General features: G+C 64.6%; 2 protein-coding genes across 13 annotated transcripts in view; one reads left to right on the forward strand and one right to left on the reverse strand.

The window, feature by feature from the left end:
• The window catches only part of MYO18A (myosin XVIIIA), a 33,963-nt gene extending 22,521 nt beyond the window's left edge, over positions 1–11,442 (forward strand). For 7 of the 12 annotated variants that reach the window (XM_063340977.1, XM_063340976.1, XM_063340974.1 and 4 more), the window contains 15 exons: positions 725–848; positions 927–1,127; positions 1,421–1,531; positions 1,849–1,953; positions 2,065–2,211; positions 2,302–2,415; positions 2,595–2,711; positions 2,814–2,897; positions 3,141–3,278; positions 3,960–4,145; positions 4,228–4,367; positions 5,087–5,131; positions 6,717–6,839; positions 7,821–8,996; positions 10,130–10,265. In XM_063340977.1, the coding sequence (XP_063197047.1) occupies positions 725–848; positions 927–1,127; positions 1,421–1,531; positions 1,849–1,953; positions 2,065–2,211; positions 2,302–2,415; positions 2,595–2,711; positions 2,814–2,897; positions 3,141–3,278; positions 3,960–4,145; positions 4,228–4,367; positions 5,087–5,131; positions 6,717–6,839; positions 7,821–8,988 (2,803 nt within the window). In that variant the 3' untranslated portion in view covers positions 8,989–8,996; positions 10,130–10,265. Of the gene's footprint in view, positions 1–724; positions 849–926; positions 1,128–1,420; positions 1,532–1,848; positions 1,954–2,064; positions 2,212–2,301; positions 2,416–2,594; positions 2,712–2,813; positions 2,898–3,140; positions 3,279–3,959; positions 4,146–4,227; positions 4,368–5,086; positions 5,132–6,716; positions 6,840–7,820; positions 8,997–10,129 lie in introns of all 12 variants that reach the window. The other 5 variants (XM_063340978.1, XM_063340979.1, XM_063340971.1 and 2 more) reach the window with 3 other exon arrangements.
• Positions 11,443–11,505: 63 nt separating this feature from the next.
• On the reverse strand, positions 11,506–15,579 carry PIPOX (pipecolic acid and sarcosine oxidase). The gene is made up of 8 exons (XM_063340988.1): positions 15,421–15,579; positions 14,496–14,644; positions 13,843–14,044; positions 13,581–13,763; positions 13,366–13,518; positions 13,137–13,295; positions 12,931–13,006; positions 11,506–12,842 (listed from the first exon to the last, which is right to left on the reverse strand). The coding sequence occupies exons 1-8, from the start codon at positions 15,568–15,570 to the stop codon at positions 12,712–12,714; spliced, it is 1,203 nt and encodes a 400-aa protein (XP_063197058.1). The 5' UTR covers positions 15,571–15,579; the 3' UTR covers positions 11,506–12,711.
• Between the last annotated feature and the right edge of the window lie 2,308 nt (positions 15,580–17,887).

A 17,887-nucleotide genomic window follows, 5' to 3' on the forward strand; every position in this document is an offset into this window, starting at 1 on the left:
CGAGGAAAAATGGGGATTAGCTGCCGAGGTGTTTAACGCAGGTCACAAACTCAAGCGCAGGGTTGTTTTCCAAGCCCCAAAGGCAGCGATTTCAGAGCAAACCCAGCTGATCCCATCCCGGGGGTACTGGGAGAGGCTGCCCTGATGCTGCCTGGCTCCAGGCTGTGCTGAGCCCCGCCGGGGGCTCCTGTCCCCTCCAGGGCTGGGACCGGTGCCATCTCACGCGGGACCATGGCACTGAGCTGCGGCTGGGGGAGCTGAGCTGCCACAGAGCCCGTCTCTGCTGGAGCTCCCCCCGTGTCCTGTAGCCCCTCCATGTCTTGCAGCCCCTCCGTGTCCTCCTCGGAGGCTGCGGTGTCCCCGGCTGCCTCCGCGTGGCCAAGCCCCCATGGTTAGCAGCCACAGTCCCCGCTGGCACATGCCATCCCCGCAGGGTGGCTGATGGGGCTGCTGGGGTCTGCGCTGCGGGCTCTGCGCTCTCCATTAGCTGCTGAGCGAAGGCGTCGGAAGGAGTTATTCCAAGTGGCTCCGCACCACCGTGCTGGCAATTAAAATCTCATCAACAGCATGTTTTGAACGAGCACCCGGCAGCACGCTGCCCTTCCCGGTGCCTGCTGCCGTGGGATGGGGATGCTTGGCGTGATGCTGGTGGCACAGGGCTGGGGACTCAGTCCCCGGTGCCCGTCACGGGGTGCTGAGCACCTGCCCCGCTCTCCCCGCGCAGGTTCGACAGCGAGCTCTCGCAGGCGCACGAGGAGGCACAGCGGGAGAGGCTGCAGCGGGAGAAGCTGAGCCGTGAGAAGGACGTGCTGGTGGCCGAGGTCTTTGGCCTCAAGCAGCTGCTGGAGGTGAGTGGCTCCCGGTCCTGCGCCCAATCCCCCGACCGGCGGGTGCCCCAGGCTGACGGTGACCCCCTCTCTCGGCAGGACAAGGACTCGGACATCGCGGGGCTGACACAGAAGGCAGAGGCGCTGGAGGCCGAGCTGCAGGACATCTCCTCCCAGGAGTCGAAGGACGAGGCCTCCTTGGCCAAGGTGAAGAAGCAGCTAAGGGACCTGGAGGCGAAGGTCAAAGACCAGGAGGAGGAACTGGACGAGCAGGCTGGGACCATCCAGATGCTGGAGCAGGTACGGCGGGGAGGGGCGAGGTTTCTGGGTGGGGTGGTTTCGTGCAGGGCTGTTATTACCTGGGCCGGGCTTGCCGGGGAAGAGGAGGCGGTCGCCCTCAGCCCGGCGTCGGGCCAGGCATCACGGCTGCCGACGCGGCTCCTGGCCCTCCGTGCCATGGCCCGGCAGGTCACTGTGGGGCGGGCAGCCCGGCCGGCCTCAGACCAGGAGGTCTTCTGGGTGAGTGGCCCAGGGAGTGGCATGGGGTGGTCCCCATGTCCCCTTTGCTCTGACCATGTCTCCCCCATTTGCAGGCCAAGCTGCGGCTGGAGATGGAGATGGAGCGGCTGCGGCAGACCCACGCCAAGGAGGTGGAGAGCCGTGACGAGGAGGTGGAGGAGATTCGGCAGTCATGCCAGAAGAAGGTAGGGCTCAGCTGCGGCCCCTCTGCCTGGAGGAGACCAGGACGTGTCCCCGTGCCCCGGACAGGTGCCGGGAGCTGCCAGCCGGGCACCATCACGCAGCGCCCGGCTCCCACGCGGCCACGGCCCGGCTCCACTGGCCCGGCAGGTCCGACCGGTCCCTCTGCCACTTGGGCCAGCGCATGCCAGGCTTTGCACCTCTGGTTGCGCAAACACCCAGCCGGTGGGGTCACCCGGTGTCCCCGGGATGTGGGGACACAGGAGGAGGGGGTCCCGGCCCCTTCCTGCCACCCTGACCAGCTGCCCGGGCTGTCCCCCAGCTGAAGCAGATGGAGGTGCAGCTGGAGGAGGAGTACGAGGACAAGCAGAAGGTGCTGAGAGAGAAACGGGAGCTGGAGAGCAAGTTGTCCGCTGTCAGCGAGCAGGTATGGCACGGGGCAGCCAGGCACGTGCCTCACTTTGGGGACCCTGGGGTGGCCATGGCAGGGTGGGTGCCCTGCCAGCACGGTGCCCTGGCATGGTCCTCCCTGCCACAGGCCAACCAGCGGGACTTCGAGACGGAAAAGCGCCTGCGCCGGGACCTGAAGAGGACAAAAGCGCTGCTGGCCGACGCGCAGATCATGCTGGACCACCTGAAGAACAACGCGCCCAGCAAGAGGGAGATCGCCCAGCTCAAGAACCAGGTGTGCATCCAGACCCCCTCAAAACCGCAGCCCTTGAGGGACACGGGGTGTCCCTGTCCCCCGGCTGGGCGCTGAGCCGTGTCCCCACAGCTGGAGGAGTCGGAGTTCACCTGTGCAGCCGCCGTCAAGGCCCGCAAGTCGATGGAGGTGGAGATTGAAGACCTCCACCTGCAGATCGATGACCTTGCCAAGGCCAAGGCAGCGGTAAGTCTTTTTGGTGTGCGACGCACTGTGATGGGACCATGCCCCACCTGCAGCCACGGGGAGACCCCCAGCGGCGTGGTGCACACTGGCTGGGTGACCCCACACCTTCTGGGGTGGTTTTGGGGGCCGGATGCCCCATCTCCTGGGGTGCAGCGGGAGACAGAGGTGGCTCCCCACAGCTGGAGGAGCAGCTGAGCCGGCTGCAGCGGGAGAAGAATGAAGTGCAGAGTCGGCTGGAGGAGGACCAGGAGGACATGAATGAGCTGATGAAGAAGCACAAGGCGGCCGTGGCCCAGGTAAGGAGGGAACAGCAACTGTGGCACCCCTGGCCCCCCATAACACCCCTCGCAGAGCCAGTGCCGTGGGATCCTCGCTGACGGCCCCGGTGTGTCCCACAGGCATCCCGGGACCTGGCGCAGATGAATGACCTCCAGGCGCAGCTGGAGGAGGTCAGCAAGGAGAAACAGGAGCTGCAGGAGAAGGTGGGGAGCAGCGACATCGGGCATGGGCATGCACCCCGAGTGAAGCCAGGGGAACAGGGGGGCACCGAGAGACCCGCTGCCCACACTATGGGGGGGCCCTCTGCACTCTGGAGGGTGCAGAGCAGTCCCATGGGAAGCTCTCCATTGGGATGGGAGCAGCGTGGCTGGCAGCTCTGCTCCGGGGCGGCGTGGCGGGGGGCCAGGGAGGTTGTGGTCAAGGCTGAGGCTGTTCTCCCCCTGCAGCTGCAAGGTCTGCAGAGCCAGCTGGAGTTCCTGGAGCAATCCATGGTGGACAAGTCGCTGGTGAGCCGGCAAGAGGCCAAGATCCGCGAGCTGGAGAGCAGGCTGGAGTTCGAGCGGACACAAGTCAAGCGCCTGGAGGTAGGCGCTGGGCAATCCCTCCGCTCCAGCTGGGACCGGGCTGCAGCGGGACCATCATGAGAAGCTGCCCGGGGGGTTGGCCGAGGGCATCCCCGATATCCCCTCCCCGAGACCCCCCACACCGCAGCCCTCCGCTGCCGGCAGCCCGGCCCCGACCCTGCAGGGAAAGCTCCCTGCAAGCGCCGATAACAGTAATCCACCACCCAGCCCGGCAAAGTGCTGCTATTTCCCCGCATTGACTATGGGAAATTATAGACTCTCCCGGCCCCGCTAAACGCCGCCTGCTTTATATTCTGCCGTTGCAGCTCTGCCGGGGGAGCGGAGCAGCTTAGCTCTCCTCTTAATATCTTCCTAGCTGTTATTTCCCTTCCCCGCTCTCTCTGCCGGGGCCATAAATATGCAGCGGCTGGCTCAGCGGCTGGGGGAGAATGGGAGCTATTTTTTCCCTACGTTACACGCTGTAATTACTTCACACACAGTTAAATCTATTTTTCCAACTCGGCAAAGCTTCCGCGGGTTATTCTGCCCCTTTCCTGGCCCTGGGCGAGGGGTTCTCCTTCGTCTCCTTGTGTAAATTCGTGGCGATGGGATGTGTCCTCGCGTGAGCCCTTGGTCGGTGTTGCTGCAGGGTGCGGGGGTCTACGGGGGGCTCTGGGGTGACCCTGCCCCGCTGCTCTGCAGAGCCTGGCCACACGGCTGAAGGAGAACATGGAGAAGCTGACGGAGGAGCGGGATCAGCGCGCGGCTGCCGAGAACCGGGAGAAGGAGCAGAACAAGCGGCTGCAGCGGCAGCTCCGCGACGTCAAGGAGGAGATGGGCGAGCTGGCCAAGAAGGAGGCGGAGGCCAGCCGCAAGAAGCACGAGCTGGTGAGGCACCCATGACAGGACTGGGCAGGGGGATGGGGGGGTTTCCGTGGGGTACCCGGCTCACCCTGCTCCCTCCCTGCAGGAGATGGACCTGGAGAGCCTGGAAGCTGCCAACCAGAGCCTGCAGTCGGACCTGAAGCTGGCCTTCAAGCGCATCGGGGACCTGCAGGCAGCCATCGAGGATGAGATGGAGAGCGACAGCAACGAGGACCTCATCAACAGGTGAGAGCGCCTGGGCCTGGCTCCCGCGCGAGGCACGTCACTGGGGCTCACCGCTTCTCCTCGCCACTTCTGAAATGCCGCGGGGACCCCTGGGCTCTTGCCTGGCCCTGGCAGGATGCCGTCTGTCCATCTGTCCATCCATGCATCGTGCACACGTGCATCCGTCCATCCATGCATCGGGCACACATGCATCTGTCCGTCCGTGCATCGGGCACACGTGCATCAGTCCGTGCATTTGTGCATCCCTCCCCCCACACACAGCCCCCGGGCAGCTTCACCTGCTTGTGGAGGTACCTGAAATGCAGCCAGGGCCGTGCTGGCTGGCTGGAAAAAACCCAGGGATCCCAAGAGCCAGGGCAGCACAGGCTGGTAGGACGTCTGGGATGCTGGGATCCAGCCCAGCCGAGGACACTGGGGTCCAGCCCGACCCAGGATGCTGGGATCCAGCCCAACCCAGGATGCTGGGGTCCAGCCTGACCCAGGATGCTGGGGTCCAGCCCAGGATGCTGGGACCCAGCTGGGTGCAGCCCCACAGCAGGGGTGCAGAGCAGCCCCATCTCCCTCCCCTGGCCCTTCCCCATCATTTTATTTGCCCCCCGTTTATTCCCCACCCACTTGGTCTTTTTTTTTTTTTTTTTCATTTTCCTTTCATTTGATTTCCTTTCTGTTGTGTTTCTCCCCATCCATCCCCATCCCCCCCGCCCCCAAACCCCTCCCAGTTTGCAGGACATGGTGGCAAAGTATCAGAAAAGAAAGAGTAAACTGTGAGGAGCTCCTCTTTCCTTCCCCCCCTCCCCTAACCCCCACCTCACCCCCGCGGGCCGGGGCCCCGCATGCCGCTGGCCCACCTCCGCATGCCCTAACAGCACCCACGGCACTGCACGGCACATAACCGCATCCCACGCGGAGCTGGGGGAGACAGGGGACGAGCCCCCGGGCCAGGGTGGGGGGTGATGCTCTGCCACGGCTAATGATGAGCGTATCGGCGGGGAGGTGACGCAGCCCCGCTGCCACGCACGATTAATACCCCCCGTCATGGTCGCTCCCTCGTGACTTGAGTCGCGCTTAACTAATGGCACGCTCGCCCGGACATAAATTGCGTTTGACACGGAGTTTAATTCCGCCGGTTATAAAACCTCAGCTGCCCCCGGAGTTTGTTTACGGGGCTCGTCGGTGGGGTTTTTTTGTTGTCATTCTGTGTTTTTTTGTTGTGTTTGGTTTGGTTGTTTTTTTTTCCAAGCCCAGCGTTGCCTGGATGTGTTGCAGGGGAGGGAGACGCACGTGATGGAGTGCGGCTTCTTGCTTTGAATTTAACGAGGAGGATTCATGTGCAGGGTCTATCCCAGCCCGTCCCCCGAGCCGGCTGCCACCGTCCCCAGGCAGGGAATAAGCCCAAAGCCGGGTGGATAAAACGTCCGTTTGAGATCATATGATATATCCCTTCCCCGGCAGTGGCTCCGTGGGACACCTCGCCTCTCGCTGGCCGGCAGCGGGGGCAGAGAGGGGGCCATGCCTCTTCGATTTCCTTATAGACCCCGCCGGTACTGCCATAACCCTAATGAAAGCAGTAAGCAGTTAGGTATTAAGGGAGATTTATGCAGGGATGCTTTTAACGTGGAGGAATGGATTTTGCAATGCATACGGCACCTTCTTTCTAAAGGCAATCAATATGGTTACGAACAGCCGTTATAAATTAGATGGTTTAAGCCAGATAGGGCTTTTTTTACGCCGGGACGTAAATCAGGGGCTCTCCGGCACGGCAGGGCTGTAAATCTGCCCGCCGCGCTCCTGCGCCCGCCTTGCCGGAGTCGTTTCTGTTCTGCCTGCTAAACTCCTGTTTACCCAGGGCCATCAACATCGCTCTTCCTCGCTGTAATTTTGCACTTGACGGTGGCCTATAAAATGAACCCACTTAATTTCTTCCCAGACCCAGAGCTGGAAATCTCCCGTGTTTCTGGAGCCGTGCCCTGCCTGCTGCCCCTCGCTGCCCCGGTGCCATCCCTGATGTCTTATCTTTCCAGTCCCGGAGCTGTGCAGTGGCAGGGGGGGACTTTGGGCAGAGGGTGCAGGAGCCCCTTGGCCAGGCAGGGGGGGTTTGGGGGGTGCGTGGCACGGCTGTGCTTCGGGGAGCCCCCAGCATGCAGGCTGAGCCGTATGCATGCAGGTTGCGCCTTGGGAGATGGAGCAGGACCGTGGGACCGGGTTTAGCCCATGCCAGGGTGCACAGGCGGTGGGTGCTTGGGGGGAGTTTGGCACCCGCCGGCGCAATTTCACCTCCCCAGCACCCAAAATGTCACTGCCTGATGCTCACCTCTTGTTTTCTCCTGCCCCAACCTGCTCCTCCGGCAGCGACGGCGACTCGGACGTGGACTCGGAGCTGGAGGAGCGTGTGGACGGGGTGAAGTCCTGGCTCTCCAAGAGCAAAGGCTCCTCCAAAGCGCTCTCGGATGACGGCAGCCTGAAGGGCAGCAGGTGGGTGCAGGGCTGGCTGGCAGAGGATGGGGTGGGCTGTGCCGGGGGACGGCCGGGGTGCGGGGTGGGCACCCGTGGGACGTGGCGCTCTGGGTGTTTGTGTGGCTGGCCAGGGAAGGGTTAATGCTGGTGAGTGGCTCGGTCTCCATTGGGGACATGTGTCCCCCCACCCAAGGGGACCTCCCTGGTCCCCCTCCACAGCATCCCACCCCCTATGGCACTGGGACCCACCCTGGAGGTGCACGGGCATCCGCAGCCCCCGCCCCATCTGCCTCGCCAGGGGGTGACGGTGGTGGGCTCCAGCCCTGCGCATCGTCCCCCTCCTCTGGCGCTCGATCTTCCATCCATCCATCCATCCTCCCCTCGGTTGCAGCTCCACCGCATCCCTCCCCGCACCTCTCGGCTGCCCACGCAGCCCCCGGCAGCCCCAGCAGAGTGGGGGGGACATGCCCGGGTGCCCCCACAGCGCAGGGCCGGCGTGGGGCTGGGGTACGCAGCCCTGCTCCTGCTCCTTGGGGAAGGCGCTTGCCTGCTGAGCGCAGATCGCTTTTATCCAAACCCAATTTCCTAGCAGGGCTCTGGGAGTCCCGGGGGGGCTCCCCCCTCCCTCTGCCAAGCAGGGGGGGAAAGATCTGAGCTGTTTTTTCTTAATTGGTTTAATTTATTCAGCGGTGCAGATGTAAAACATTTTGTTATTGGAGATAATTCCACCTTTTCTGAAGTCAGGAATCAAACGCAGCGGCTCCAGGTAGCCGACAATGAAATAAATTGAACGCAACACTTTAAAGGGGAATCAAAGTGGCGGGCTAGAACAATTCCCCCATTTACATGGCATTTTTCCACGACGCTATTTCCCGCTGACGCAAATTACCGCGGCTGCCTCGCCGCCGCGCTGTGTCCCCCCCCCTCCCTCGCCCGCTCATCTCCGTCTCTCTCTTGTCTCCCCGGTGGGTGCGTGGGGCCGCGGTGCCGCCGGCACAGGTCAGCCCCGCCGGAGGGTCCCGAGGCCGAGGAGCGGCCGGTGTCGGTGTTGAGCTCCCTCAGCTATAGGAAGCGGCCGGGCCTGAAGGACTCCATAGGCGGCCGCGGGGACGAGCAGACGCTCTTCAGCGCGCTCAGCGAGCGACCGCCTTCCCCCGAGCGCGCTGCACGGAGGGTGGCCCGGGGTGGCGAGCCTGAGGACCGGGCGGCCGTCATCGCCCGCGCCTTCGCCGATGCCAGCGACCGCGCTCGGCAAGGGTTGGGCAAGCGTTGGTCGCTCTCGGCCGCCGATGGCGAGAAAGCCTCCATCGCCTCCGCCCCGGTGAGCCGGGCCTCCTCCGCCTCCTGGAGGCTGGAGGACGGGGACGAGGGGGATGAGGGGTGCTCGGTGCTGAGCTTCGCCCTCTCCAGCCCCGGGAGCTTACGGAGCCGGCGTGGGGGGCCTGAGGGTCGCCCCGAGTCGCGGCTCTCCCTGGCTCGCAGCCGCCTGGAGGAGGCGGACGAGGGGTCCCGCGGGCAGCCCGCCCTGGGGCGCAGCTTCTCCGTGCCCCCCCGGCCCCGCAGTGCCGCCTCCGAGGACGGGGGTCCCGGGGACGCCCGCCCCGTGGGGCACCGCTCCTACCTCGACCCTGACCTGGAAGCCGCCATCCAGGAGGTGCTGAGTTACCGCCCGCCGCGGGCCGGGGGCTGCTCCAGCCCCGAGGCCGACTCAGGGGATGACAGACGGAGCGTACGGAGCGTGCGGAGCGCGGCCCCCCTGGGCGCCGCCGACCGCCCCCCCGGCAGCATCCGTCGCTCCGCATCCGCCCTCGACTTCACCCGGCGCGCCGGCCGGCACCGCAGCAGCTCAGGCTCCTCTGAGGAAGAGGAGGAGCGGAAGAAGAAGAGTGCCAAGAAGCACTCCAAGAAGGCCAAGAAGAAATCCAAGAAGAAGAAGAAGAAGCAGCAGTCATCATCCGACTCGGGTTCCTCCTCCGATTCATCCTCTGATTCCTCCTCCGGCTCCACTGGCTCCTACCGCAGCACCTCCAGCGTCAAGAAGGGCCCGCGGGCGGCGGGGGGCGAGGAGCCGGGACGCCCCGGCCGGGGCAAGAAGGAGGAGAAACAGCGGAAGAAGCAGGTTGACAGCCTGATGATGAAGTACCTGTACCGGCCCGAGAGCGACTGAGGCAGGAGGTGGGAGCGGTGTGTGCCGTGCAGCATGAACCTCCCCGTGTGCCACTAACCACTCACCCTAACCCTCGCCCGGCTCCGGGGACGGAGACCACCTCTGCCAGGCACCCCGGGACGGGGCACCCCGCTGCGCCCGCAGCCAGCCCTGCTTTTTGGGGTGCTGCAGGGCATCCCCAATGCATCTCCGGCTGCGGGGAGCATCCCCGGGATGGTCACAGCGGGACCGGCAGCTGCCCGTGCTGCCAGGACGCAGCCTGTTTGGAATTAGCGGCTACGGGACACTGGGAAGCACTAATCCCTTCCCGGTTCCCCGGCCACCGGCCAGGACGCAGCTGAATTTATTCCTTCAGGAAATGTAAGAGTTTTCCGGGATGTCAGCAGGTCCCGAAGGCTGCGGGGAGGAGCGGAATGGGTACTAACACGCACCCGTTGCAGTGTGTGAACCCGGTGGGGGGTGTTTGGGGCCGGGAGGTGTTTCTCAGGGCGGCCGCATCCTGCTGCCCTGCGCCATGTGCGATGCCCGTGGCAGGGAATCGGGGTCACCCCCCCCGGTCTGGGGGCTCTGTACCCTGTTTGATGTGGCAGAGGGTGTGCCGGGGCTCGCCGGCGGCGATTTCGGAGCAGGTTTGATCCTTTTGTGACAGCTTGAATAGGAGAAGGGAGGGAGGAGGGGGAAAAAAGCCTTTGGGAAACGTGGCGGCGGTTGGGCTGCCTGTCCCGGGACCAGGGAAGGCACCACAGGGTGGCAGGGGGGAGGAACACCCCCAGCACCCAGCTGTGGGTTCCAGCGTGACCAGGACCTCGAGTGGTGACGCCCGTGAGCACCAGCGTTTGCATCCACGGCCACGTGCCTTTTTCCGAGCGCGTGGTGCCGGGGGCCCAGGGGCTGCAACCCCCTGGGCAGGCTGGGCTCGGCTCAGCCCCGTGAGGAGTCGCCCGTGGTGGAGCGTGCCCCAAATATCTCGAAAATAATAAAAAAGGTGGCGATCGAGGTTCCATCCATCCGGCTGCCAGCGTGCCGGCTCTCCGCGGCTCCCGGTGCAGCCAGAGCGTGCTCTGCTGCGGCACTGCAGCGTGCTGGGGCATGCAGCCCCCCCTGTCCCCCCCTCTGCTAACCCTGCTCTCTCCTTTCGCAGCCCCCCAGGCTCCCGGCACCACTTCGCCTACGACAGATGGGACGAGGAGCAGGACACCGGGGAAAGCACACGCCGCTCCTCCCGCAGCTCCCCCAGCGCCAGCGAGGCGGAGAGCCGGGCCGCCGAGACCCCCGCCTAGCCCCCCCCCACCACACACACATACCCTTTCCCATCGCCCCAAAAACACTCAGCTCCTTTGCGGGGCCACCTCGGGCAGCCGGTATTTCTTCTGCACCGGTGAGAGGGGGGACAACACACAGCCACCCCTCAGGCCCTGGCCGCGGGGGGAGCAGCCCGGCCGGCTCGCTGGCTGCAGCCCCCATGCCACCCCCACCTTCCCACCCCCCCACCCCCCGTCCTCGGCGGCGGAGCCGGCAGCTCCAGCACCCCGGGTTTATTCCTCAGTGCCTGCTGGCTCCTTATTTTATAACTTAAAACACCCCCTCGTCCTCTGAAGACCCTTTTAGTTGAGCCAAAGACGTCTCTCGCTGGCCGGGCCCTGGGGAGCAGCCGCCCCGCAACCGGGAAGGGGACATGGGGACAGGGTCCCATGCACCCGCCCCCCCCCCCCCAGGTTGTCGTCACACTCCCCGGCCCCCCACCCCTGCCTGGTTGTTTTGCACTAGCCCAGCTGTGCGTGTCCCGTCCCCCCCCCCGCCCCCCTTTACTTTCAGTATGAAAATAAACGTCATTTCTGGCTGGTGACGCCGGCTGCCGCCTGCTCCGCGTGCAAGGGGGGGGTGTCACCCCGTTTCGGGGGGGTGTTTGCGTGGCGGTGGGGGCTGGTGGGACGGATCCAGCCCCGGCGAGGATCCAGGGCTGCACAGAGAGGCTGAGCCTGGCACCTTCCCCGAGCCCACTGCACCCACGGGTGACGGGGAGGGGAAGGGGGAGACAGCCCTCGTGGGTGCCGGCACTGAATCATTTATCAATCTTCATAAATATGCAGATGAGCAGTGGGGATGGGAGCCCTCTGCCTGCCGGCGTTAATTATTTAACGTGGAGGAGACGATGATGCGCATCGCCGGCCGCCTGCGTGGCACGTGGCTCGGCCTTGGCTCCGGCACCCGCCGGCCCGTGTCGGGTGCTGCCCCCTGCCCCCCCCCCCAACCCCAGGGACCTCCGGGACCCCCCCTCACCCCCGGGACCCCGGCAAACCGGGGACGTTTGATCCCTTTCCCCACCATCTCTTGGAAACAAATGGGCCGAGCTCAGCGCTCGCTGCCATAAAGCCACGCTGCGCTAATGCGCTTTCATTAAGTGGGAGCGATCTAATGATAATAAAATGGCACATTTAACATTAAAACATTTAACTTGACTCCTAAGCGAGTGTGTCTCTCCGCGCTGTTCCAGCTCCATCTTCATGAGGCTGACAAAGCTCCTTAATTTGTTTCCGGGGAGCGGGTGCTTGGCAGAGACGGCTTGGCACCGCGCGGCATGGGGGATGCTGGGATGCAGGGATATGGGGATGCTGGGATGTGGGGAGGCAGAGTACGAGGAGGCTGGGATGTGGGGATGGAGAGATGCGGGGATGCTGGGATGTGGGGAGGCAGAGTACCAGGAGGCTGGGATGTGGGGATGGAGAGATGCGGGGCTGCTGGGATTTGGGGATGGAGGCGTGCTGGGATGCAGGTAGCAGGGAGGCAGGGGTACGGGGATGCTGGGATCTGGGGATGTGGGGATGGAGGCGTGCTGGGATGCAGGTAGCAGGGAGGCAGGGGTATGGGGATGCTGGGATCTGGGGATGTGGGGATGGAGGCGTGCTGGGATGCAGGTAGCAGGGAGGCAGAGGTATGGGGATGCTGGGATCTGGGGATGTGGGGATGGAGGCGTGCTGGGATGCAGGTAGCAGGGAGGCAGGGGTATGGGGATGCCGGGATGCTGGGATGTGGGGAGACAGGGTACCGGGAAGCAGGGATTTGGGGATGCTGGGATGTGGGGATGGAGGGGTACTGGGATGCAAGTAGCAGGGAGGCAGGGGTACTGGGATGCCGGGATGCCGGGATGTGGGGAGACAGGGTACCGGGAAGCAGGGATTTGGGGATGCTGGGATGTGGGGATGGAGAGATGCAGGGGTGCTGGGATGTGGGGATGGAGGGGTACTGGGATGCAGGTAGCCAGGAGGCAGGGGTATGGGGATGGAGGGGTGCTGGGATGTGGGGAGACAGGGTACCAGGATGCTGGGATGTGGGGATGGAGAGATGCAGGGCTGTTGGGATGTGGGGATGTTGGGTTGTCAGGGTGCAGGCTGCAGGAGTGCAGGGGTGCTGGGATGTGGGAAGTGGGGATGGAGGGGTGCTGGGATGCAGGTAGCAGGGGTGCAGGAGTATGGGGGTGCTGGGGGGCACAGATGGAGGGCTGCTGGGATGGAGGGGTGCCAGAATGCCGGGTGCTGGGACAGTGGAGTAGAGAGACATGGGGACGGATGGAGCATATTGGGACACCAGGATGCGGGAAGATGGAGATACGTGGGGCTGCAGGGGTGGGGGGATGCCGGCACAGTGGGATGTAAGGACAGTGGGGTGCAGTGACACAGCTGCAGGCCAGTGCGATGCCGTCGGGGCGCAGACGGGATCCCGCACCTACAGCGCAGCCCGGAGCACGCCGGGGAAGCGGGTGATGGCAAAGGGGGCCGTGCTGTGGGACGGCTCCTCGCCCAGGCTCAGCTCGCACAGCAGCTTCCCCACCACTGGCGCCAGCTTGAACCCGTGGCCTGCGGGAAGGAGAGGGAGGGCGTATGGCGGGGCACAGTCACCCTCACGGCCCCGGCCAGCTCTGGGGTGCCGAATCCCCTTGCCTACCGGAGAAGCCGGCCCCGATGATGATGTTGTTGAACTTGGGGTGCCGGTCTAGGATGAAGTCTCCATCTGGGGTGTTCTGGGGGAGCCATGGGGTGAGGGTGTGGGGTCCAGGGTCCTCTCCTGGACCCAAGGTTGGGGGAAGGGGTGGCAAAAGGGGAGGGTATGGGACCCTGGATGCCTGGGTCCCATTCCTGAGGGGGTCTCACCGTGTAGAGGCAGGTCTCCACCACGGCCGGCCGGGGCTCCAGCCCGGGCAGGTAACTGCTGATGAAGCTGCTCAGGATGGCAACATCGGGGCGAGGGGTGCCCGGGGGCACCCGGTCCCGTTCCTCGGGGTCGACGGGGCTACCGTGGTGGTAGCACACCTGGGGGGCAGGCGGTGAGGGGTGGGGGCTAGCCAAGGGATTCCCCCCCCCACCACCGTGCCCCACTCACCTTCACCAGCCGCGGGTACTCGAGGGCGGGCAGCCCATAGACGCCATGGGGGGCTTGGTTCAGCCCCACGGCCATGAAGCAGGGACCCACTCTGCCTGCGCTGGAGCTCCCCGGCTCCTTCTCCCTCCAGTAGCAGACGTCGATGCGCAGGGGCTGTGGTCACTGTATTAGCCCTGGCCACAGGCAGGCTGCCCCGCCGTGCCACTGACCCTTACCTGCAGCGGCAGGCGGAGACCCAGGGGTGCCACGATGGCACCGGTCCAGGCTCCGGCGGCAATGATGAGCCGGGGGGCTCGGTACACCCCGGTGGTGGTAGTGATGGTGATCACAGCCCCGGGTTCAATGCGCAGCACCTTCTCCCCATCCCGCAGGGTGCCCCCGTGCCGGCGAAAGACGTCCTGGGTGAGAATGGTGACGGGAAGTGGCTGCGGGGACGGAGCCGGGGGACCCCCATGACGTCCCCTCGGCAGCACCCACCTGCACCGCCCGCAGGGCCCGGTCAGCAAAGAGCACCCCGCCGGTACCGTCCCACATGGCCACCTCACCGGCGTGGAGCCGGAGGCCCGGGAAGCGCTGGGCCAGTGCCGTGGCGTCGAGGACGTGGTCGGCACCCAGGCTGTGCCGGCATCCCTCCAGCTCCGGGTCCCCCGCCGGCCCCAGCACCACCAGCCCCGTCTGCCTGCGCCCCACCAGCCCCGTCAGCTCGCCCCTCGCCCCCTCCCCGCGCAGAACCCCCCTTGCTTTGCCCGTGGGGCCAACCGAGGCGCAGTGGCACCGGTGATGCTCAGGGTGTGCTGCGTCCCGGAGGGATGCTGGGCAAGGGTGCGTGCGGTGATGTGTGGGGTGATGCGCGGGGAGGGTCTGGATGCCGGCATCACACTCGCCCCCGCCAAATCCAGCAAGCGCCATCAGCCCTGACCCCAGCAGCGGGGGATCGTTTAGATGCTCATTTCCTTAATGGCAGCTTCTTGACGGAGCCCCATAAATTACCCAGCGCCAGCGGCTGCCTCCCCGCTGCGAGGACTGGGGTGGCCTCATCCTGCCCTGATGCTGCAGCAGCTGCAGCCCCCAGCCCAGCCCCACGAGGAGGGGACGGTGCCCGGCGGGGGCCACGTCCCCAACCCCGTCACCTGTAGAGGCTGGTGCTGGCCTCGGCCTCCAGCCGCTGCCAGAGGCGGAAGCTGTCGGGCATCATGCGGGCGTAGAGCATCCAGGCGTAGGCGCTGCGGGTGATGCGGCTCTGCCCGTGCGAGCTGCCCCGCGAGTGGGGCAGGATGAACTGCGGGGCAAGGGGGACATGGGGGTGGCCCCGGCCACCGGCACACCCCGACCCCACCATCCCCACATGCCCCAGCGCTGTGCCACAGCGGGCACCTGGGGACACAGCCCACCCTGCCAGCCGTGGTGCTGGGAAATGGCAGGACACAGGAGTGCTGGCACTGGGGACATGGGGGTCCTGGTGTTGGGGACATGAGAGTGCTGGCACTGGGGACACGGGGTTCCTGGTGCTGGTGGCATGGGAGTGCTGGCACAGGGGACACGGGGATCCTGGCACAGGGGACATGGGGGTCCTGGCGCTGAGGACACAGGGGTCCTGGTGTTGGGGACATGGGAGTGCTGGCACAGGGCACACGGGGATCCTGGCACTGGGGACACGGGGGTCCTGGCATTATGAACATGGGAGTGCTGGCACTGGGGACACAGGGTTCCTGGCACTTGGGGACACGGGGGTCCTGGCGCTATGAACATGGGAGTGCTGGCACTGGGGACATGGGGGTCCTGGCACTAGAGACACAAGGTTCCCGGCACTGGGGTCACAGGGGTGCTGGCACTGGGGACATGGGAGTGCTGGCACTGGGGACATGGGAGTGCTGGCACTGGGGTCACCGTGGAGCTGGCACCACGGACCAGGGGTGCTGGCAGTGTCTCTGCTCCGTGCTGTGGCAGGGGACAGCCAGGTCTGCAGGCGCCCACCCCAGCGCGTCAGGGCTGGGGACACAGTGGGACGGGGACGCGGCAGGGCGGGGGACACGGCAGGGCTGGGGACACCAATACCTGTTCCAGCAGGAGGGTGTCCCTGTGGCGCTGGGCCAGGTGGTAGGCGGCGAAGGAGCCCTGGATGCCAGCCCCGATGACGATGGCGTCATAGGTGGCCTGCTGGGGCTGGCTGGGGGCAGCCATGTCCGTCCTCGTCCCCGTCCCCATCCCTGTGGGCGGCCAGGAGCTGAGCCAAGGGGAGGGACGGGGCAGAGTCCGGCCGAGCCGAGCGGGTGGCGGAGCCTTGGCCGCCCTCCAGCCTCTGCGTGGATGGTGGGAGCACGGGGGTGGTGGTGGGGGGCCTCATCCTTCCCACCCCTTGGGGGTGGCCGGGCAGGAGCATCCCCATCCTCTGCCAACCGGTGCCTGATCCCGCCGGGGAGGGCAGCTTGTCCGCCAGCGATGGCAGAGCCAGCAGCACCCGGGGCCGGGGGGGGGGATGTTCAGCCACCCCCACACCGCTGCCAACGGGAATTTTTATCCCTTCATGGCACATGGCACCCTCCGCTCGCCCTGGCCCCAGCACCGGGACCACCAGGACCAGCCCCCCCCCAACCCCACACCCCACGGGACCACTGGGCACCGCGCACCCCCCATCACCTTCACCCCCAGTGGGATCAAAGCGTGTGGGTGGGATAAATATGATGGAAAATGGTTTCCAACGACCCCCCCCTTTCCCTCCCCACCAGTCACTGCTGGCTCCAGCTGCGGCGGGACGAGGGGCTGCGTAACGCTCCCATTTGTGTGCCGATGGGAAACCCCCCCCCAACTTGCTTCAAGGCAAACCGTGGTGGTTTGTTTTTTTTTTTTTCCCCCTCAGGCACAATTTATTACACCCATAAAACATTTTGCTGCCATCTTTTGTCGTTGTTATTACTTTTTTTTTTTTTTTTAACCGGAGATAGGCGTGATTTAGGGCTCACTCGAGCAGCCGGGACGCGGCGCGGAGCACCGTGTCCCACCGGCTGCAGCGGATTTTGCGAGCCGGCAAAATTTTGGGGTGTGATTTGGGGACGTCGTGGCGGGGGGGGGATGGATAATGCAGGCGGGGGCTGCTGGCTTTGCCCGCCGCTGCCCCGTGCTGCCTGACAGCTAATTAGGGGAATTAATTCACTCTGGCTTTCGTGGTGTAAAAGGCATTATTTACTGGTTAATTGTCGTTATTATGAAATGTTAAATATCATTATTTATTTTGCCGCTCGCCTCTGGTGACGGATGAAGCATCGGGGAGTGCAGGAGGCCCATGCCAGGCCAGGGGGGAGGGAGATTTCCAGCACACACGACCTCCCCCCCCCAAACCGTGGTGCCCGGCTGCGTCACGGGGACACCCCGGCGTCGTGCAAAGGCAGAACCGGCAGCTCACAGCCATGGGGAGGTGAGAGAAAGCGGATGGGGAGCGCAGACAAAAGCCAGGCTACCCCCTCCCGCCGGCCCCCTCATCCACGCTGCTGCTGAGGACCACTAATGCAATGAGTGCATGCCGGTCTCAGCATCCCCGCGATGCCCAGGGCTCTGCATCGTGCGGTGCCCCATTAAATCAGCACATCCTCCCTCGCCTTTGATGTTACGAATAATTCACCAATTTCCCCAGGTTTCATCTTGCTTCTTCATTTATTTTTTTTTTGTCGCTTTGAACAGTCCCTCTACCTGCTCTTCCTTTTTTTTGCTGGGAAGACGAAGAATAATTAATTATCCGTGAAACCTTAAATGGCAAAAATGAACTCCTCGCCCGTTAACGGCGTGTTAATAGATCGGGATAGAAAAGCCTCGCTCGTGCTGCTATGAAGCCAGGGAGGCTGTCGGTGCGGGGCGGGATGGTCACCGGCACTGGAGGGGACCATTCCCAGGTCTCAGTGGGACCCCACAAGCCACCACTTCCATTGCACGGATGACCCCAACCAGGGCTGACCCCAGGCATCAGGGGAGGTCTGCACCCCCAGACCCCAAAAAGCAGCTGCATGGGCTCATCTTGCCTTGGGATGAGGTGGGGTTTTTTTAGGGGGGGGTCCCTCCCAGCCCTGTGCCTGGTCTCCGGCATCCCTGCCGTCATCCTCTTGCCCTAGGTTTAAATTAACTGGAGGCAATGCTCGTGGCAGGAAGAAATTCGTTTCCTAAAGCAGCCGGCGCAGGTCAGAAGAGCTGCGCCGAGAGCACAGTAAAAATGAAATATTCCCTGTGTGGGCTGGGAGGATGGATGGAAAAGCTCGGGGCTGGCACCGGCACGGAGGTGGGGTGCGATGGGGGTTTGGGGAATAGCTTGGGGCAGGCTGCGAGAGCTGCCCCGGCTCAGATCCGTGTTGGGGCTGGAGAAATTGGGAACGAGGAGATTTGGCCAAGGCCAGGTGGGGCTTGGCAGTGGCTTGCTGCCTGAGAGTTCTGCGCCTGCTGCACCCACTGCATTCATTGCACCCACTGCATTCATTGCACCCTCTGCACCCACTGCATTCACTGCACCCACTGCACTCACTGCACTCACTGCACCCAC

This window comes from Chroicocephalus ridibundus, chromosome 7 (genome assembly GCF_963924245.1).
Source record: "Chroicocephalus ridibundus chromosome 7, bChrRid1.1, whole genome shotgun sequence".
NCBI classification, from domain to species: domain Eukaryota; kingdom Metazoa; phylum Chordata; class Aves; order Charadriiformes; family Laridae; genus Chroicocephalus; species Chroicocephalus ridibundus.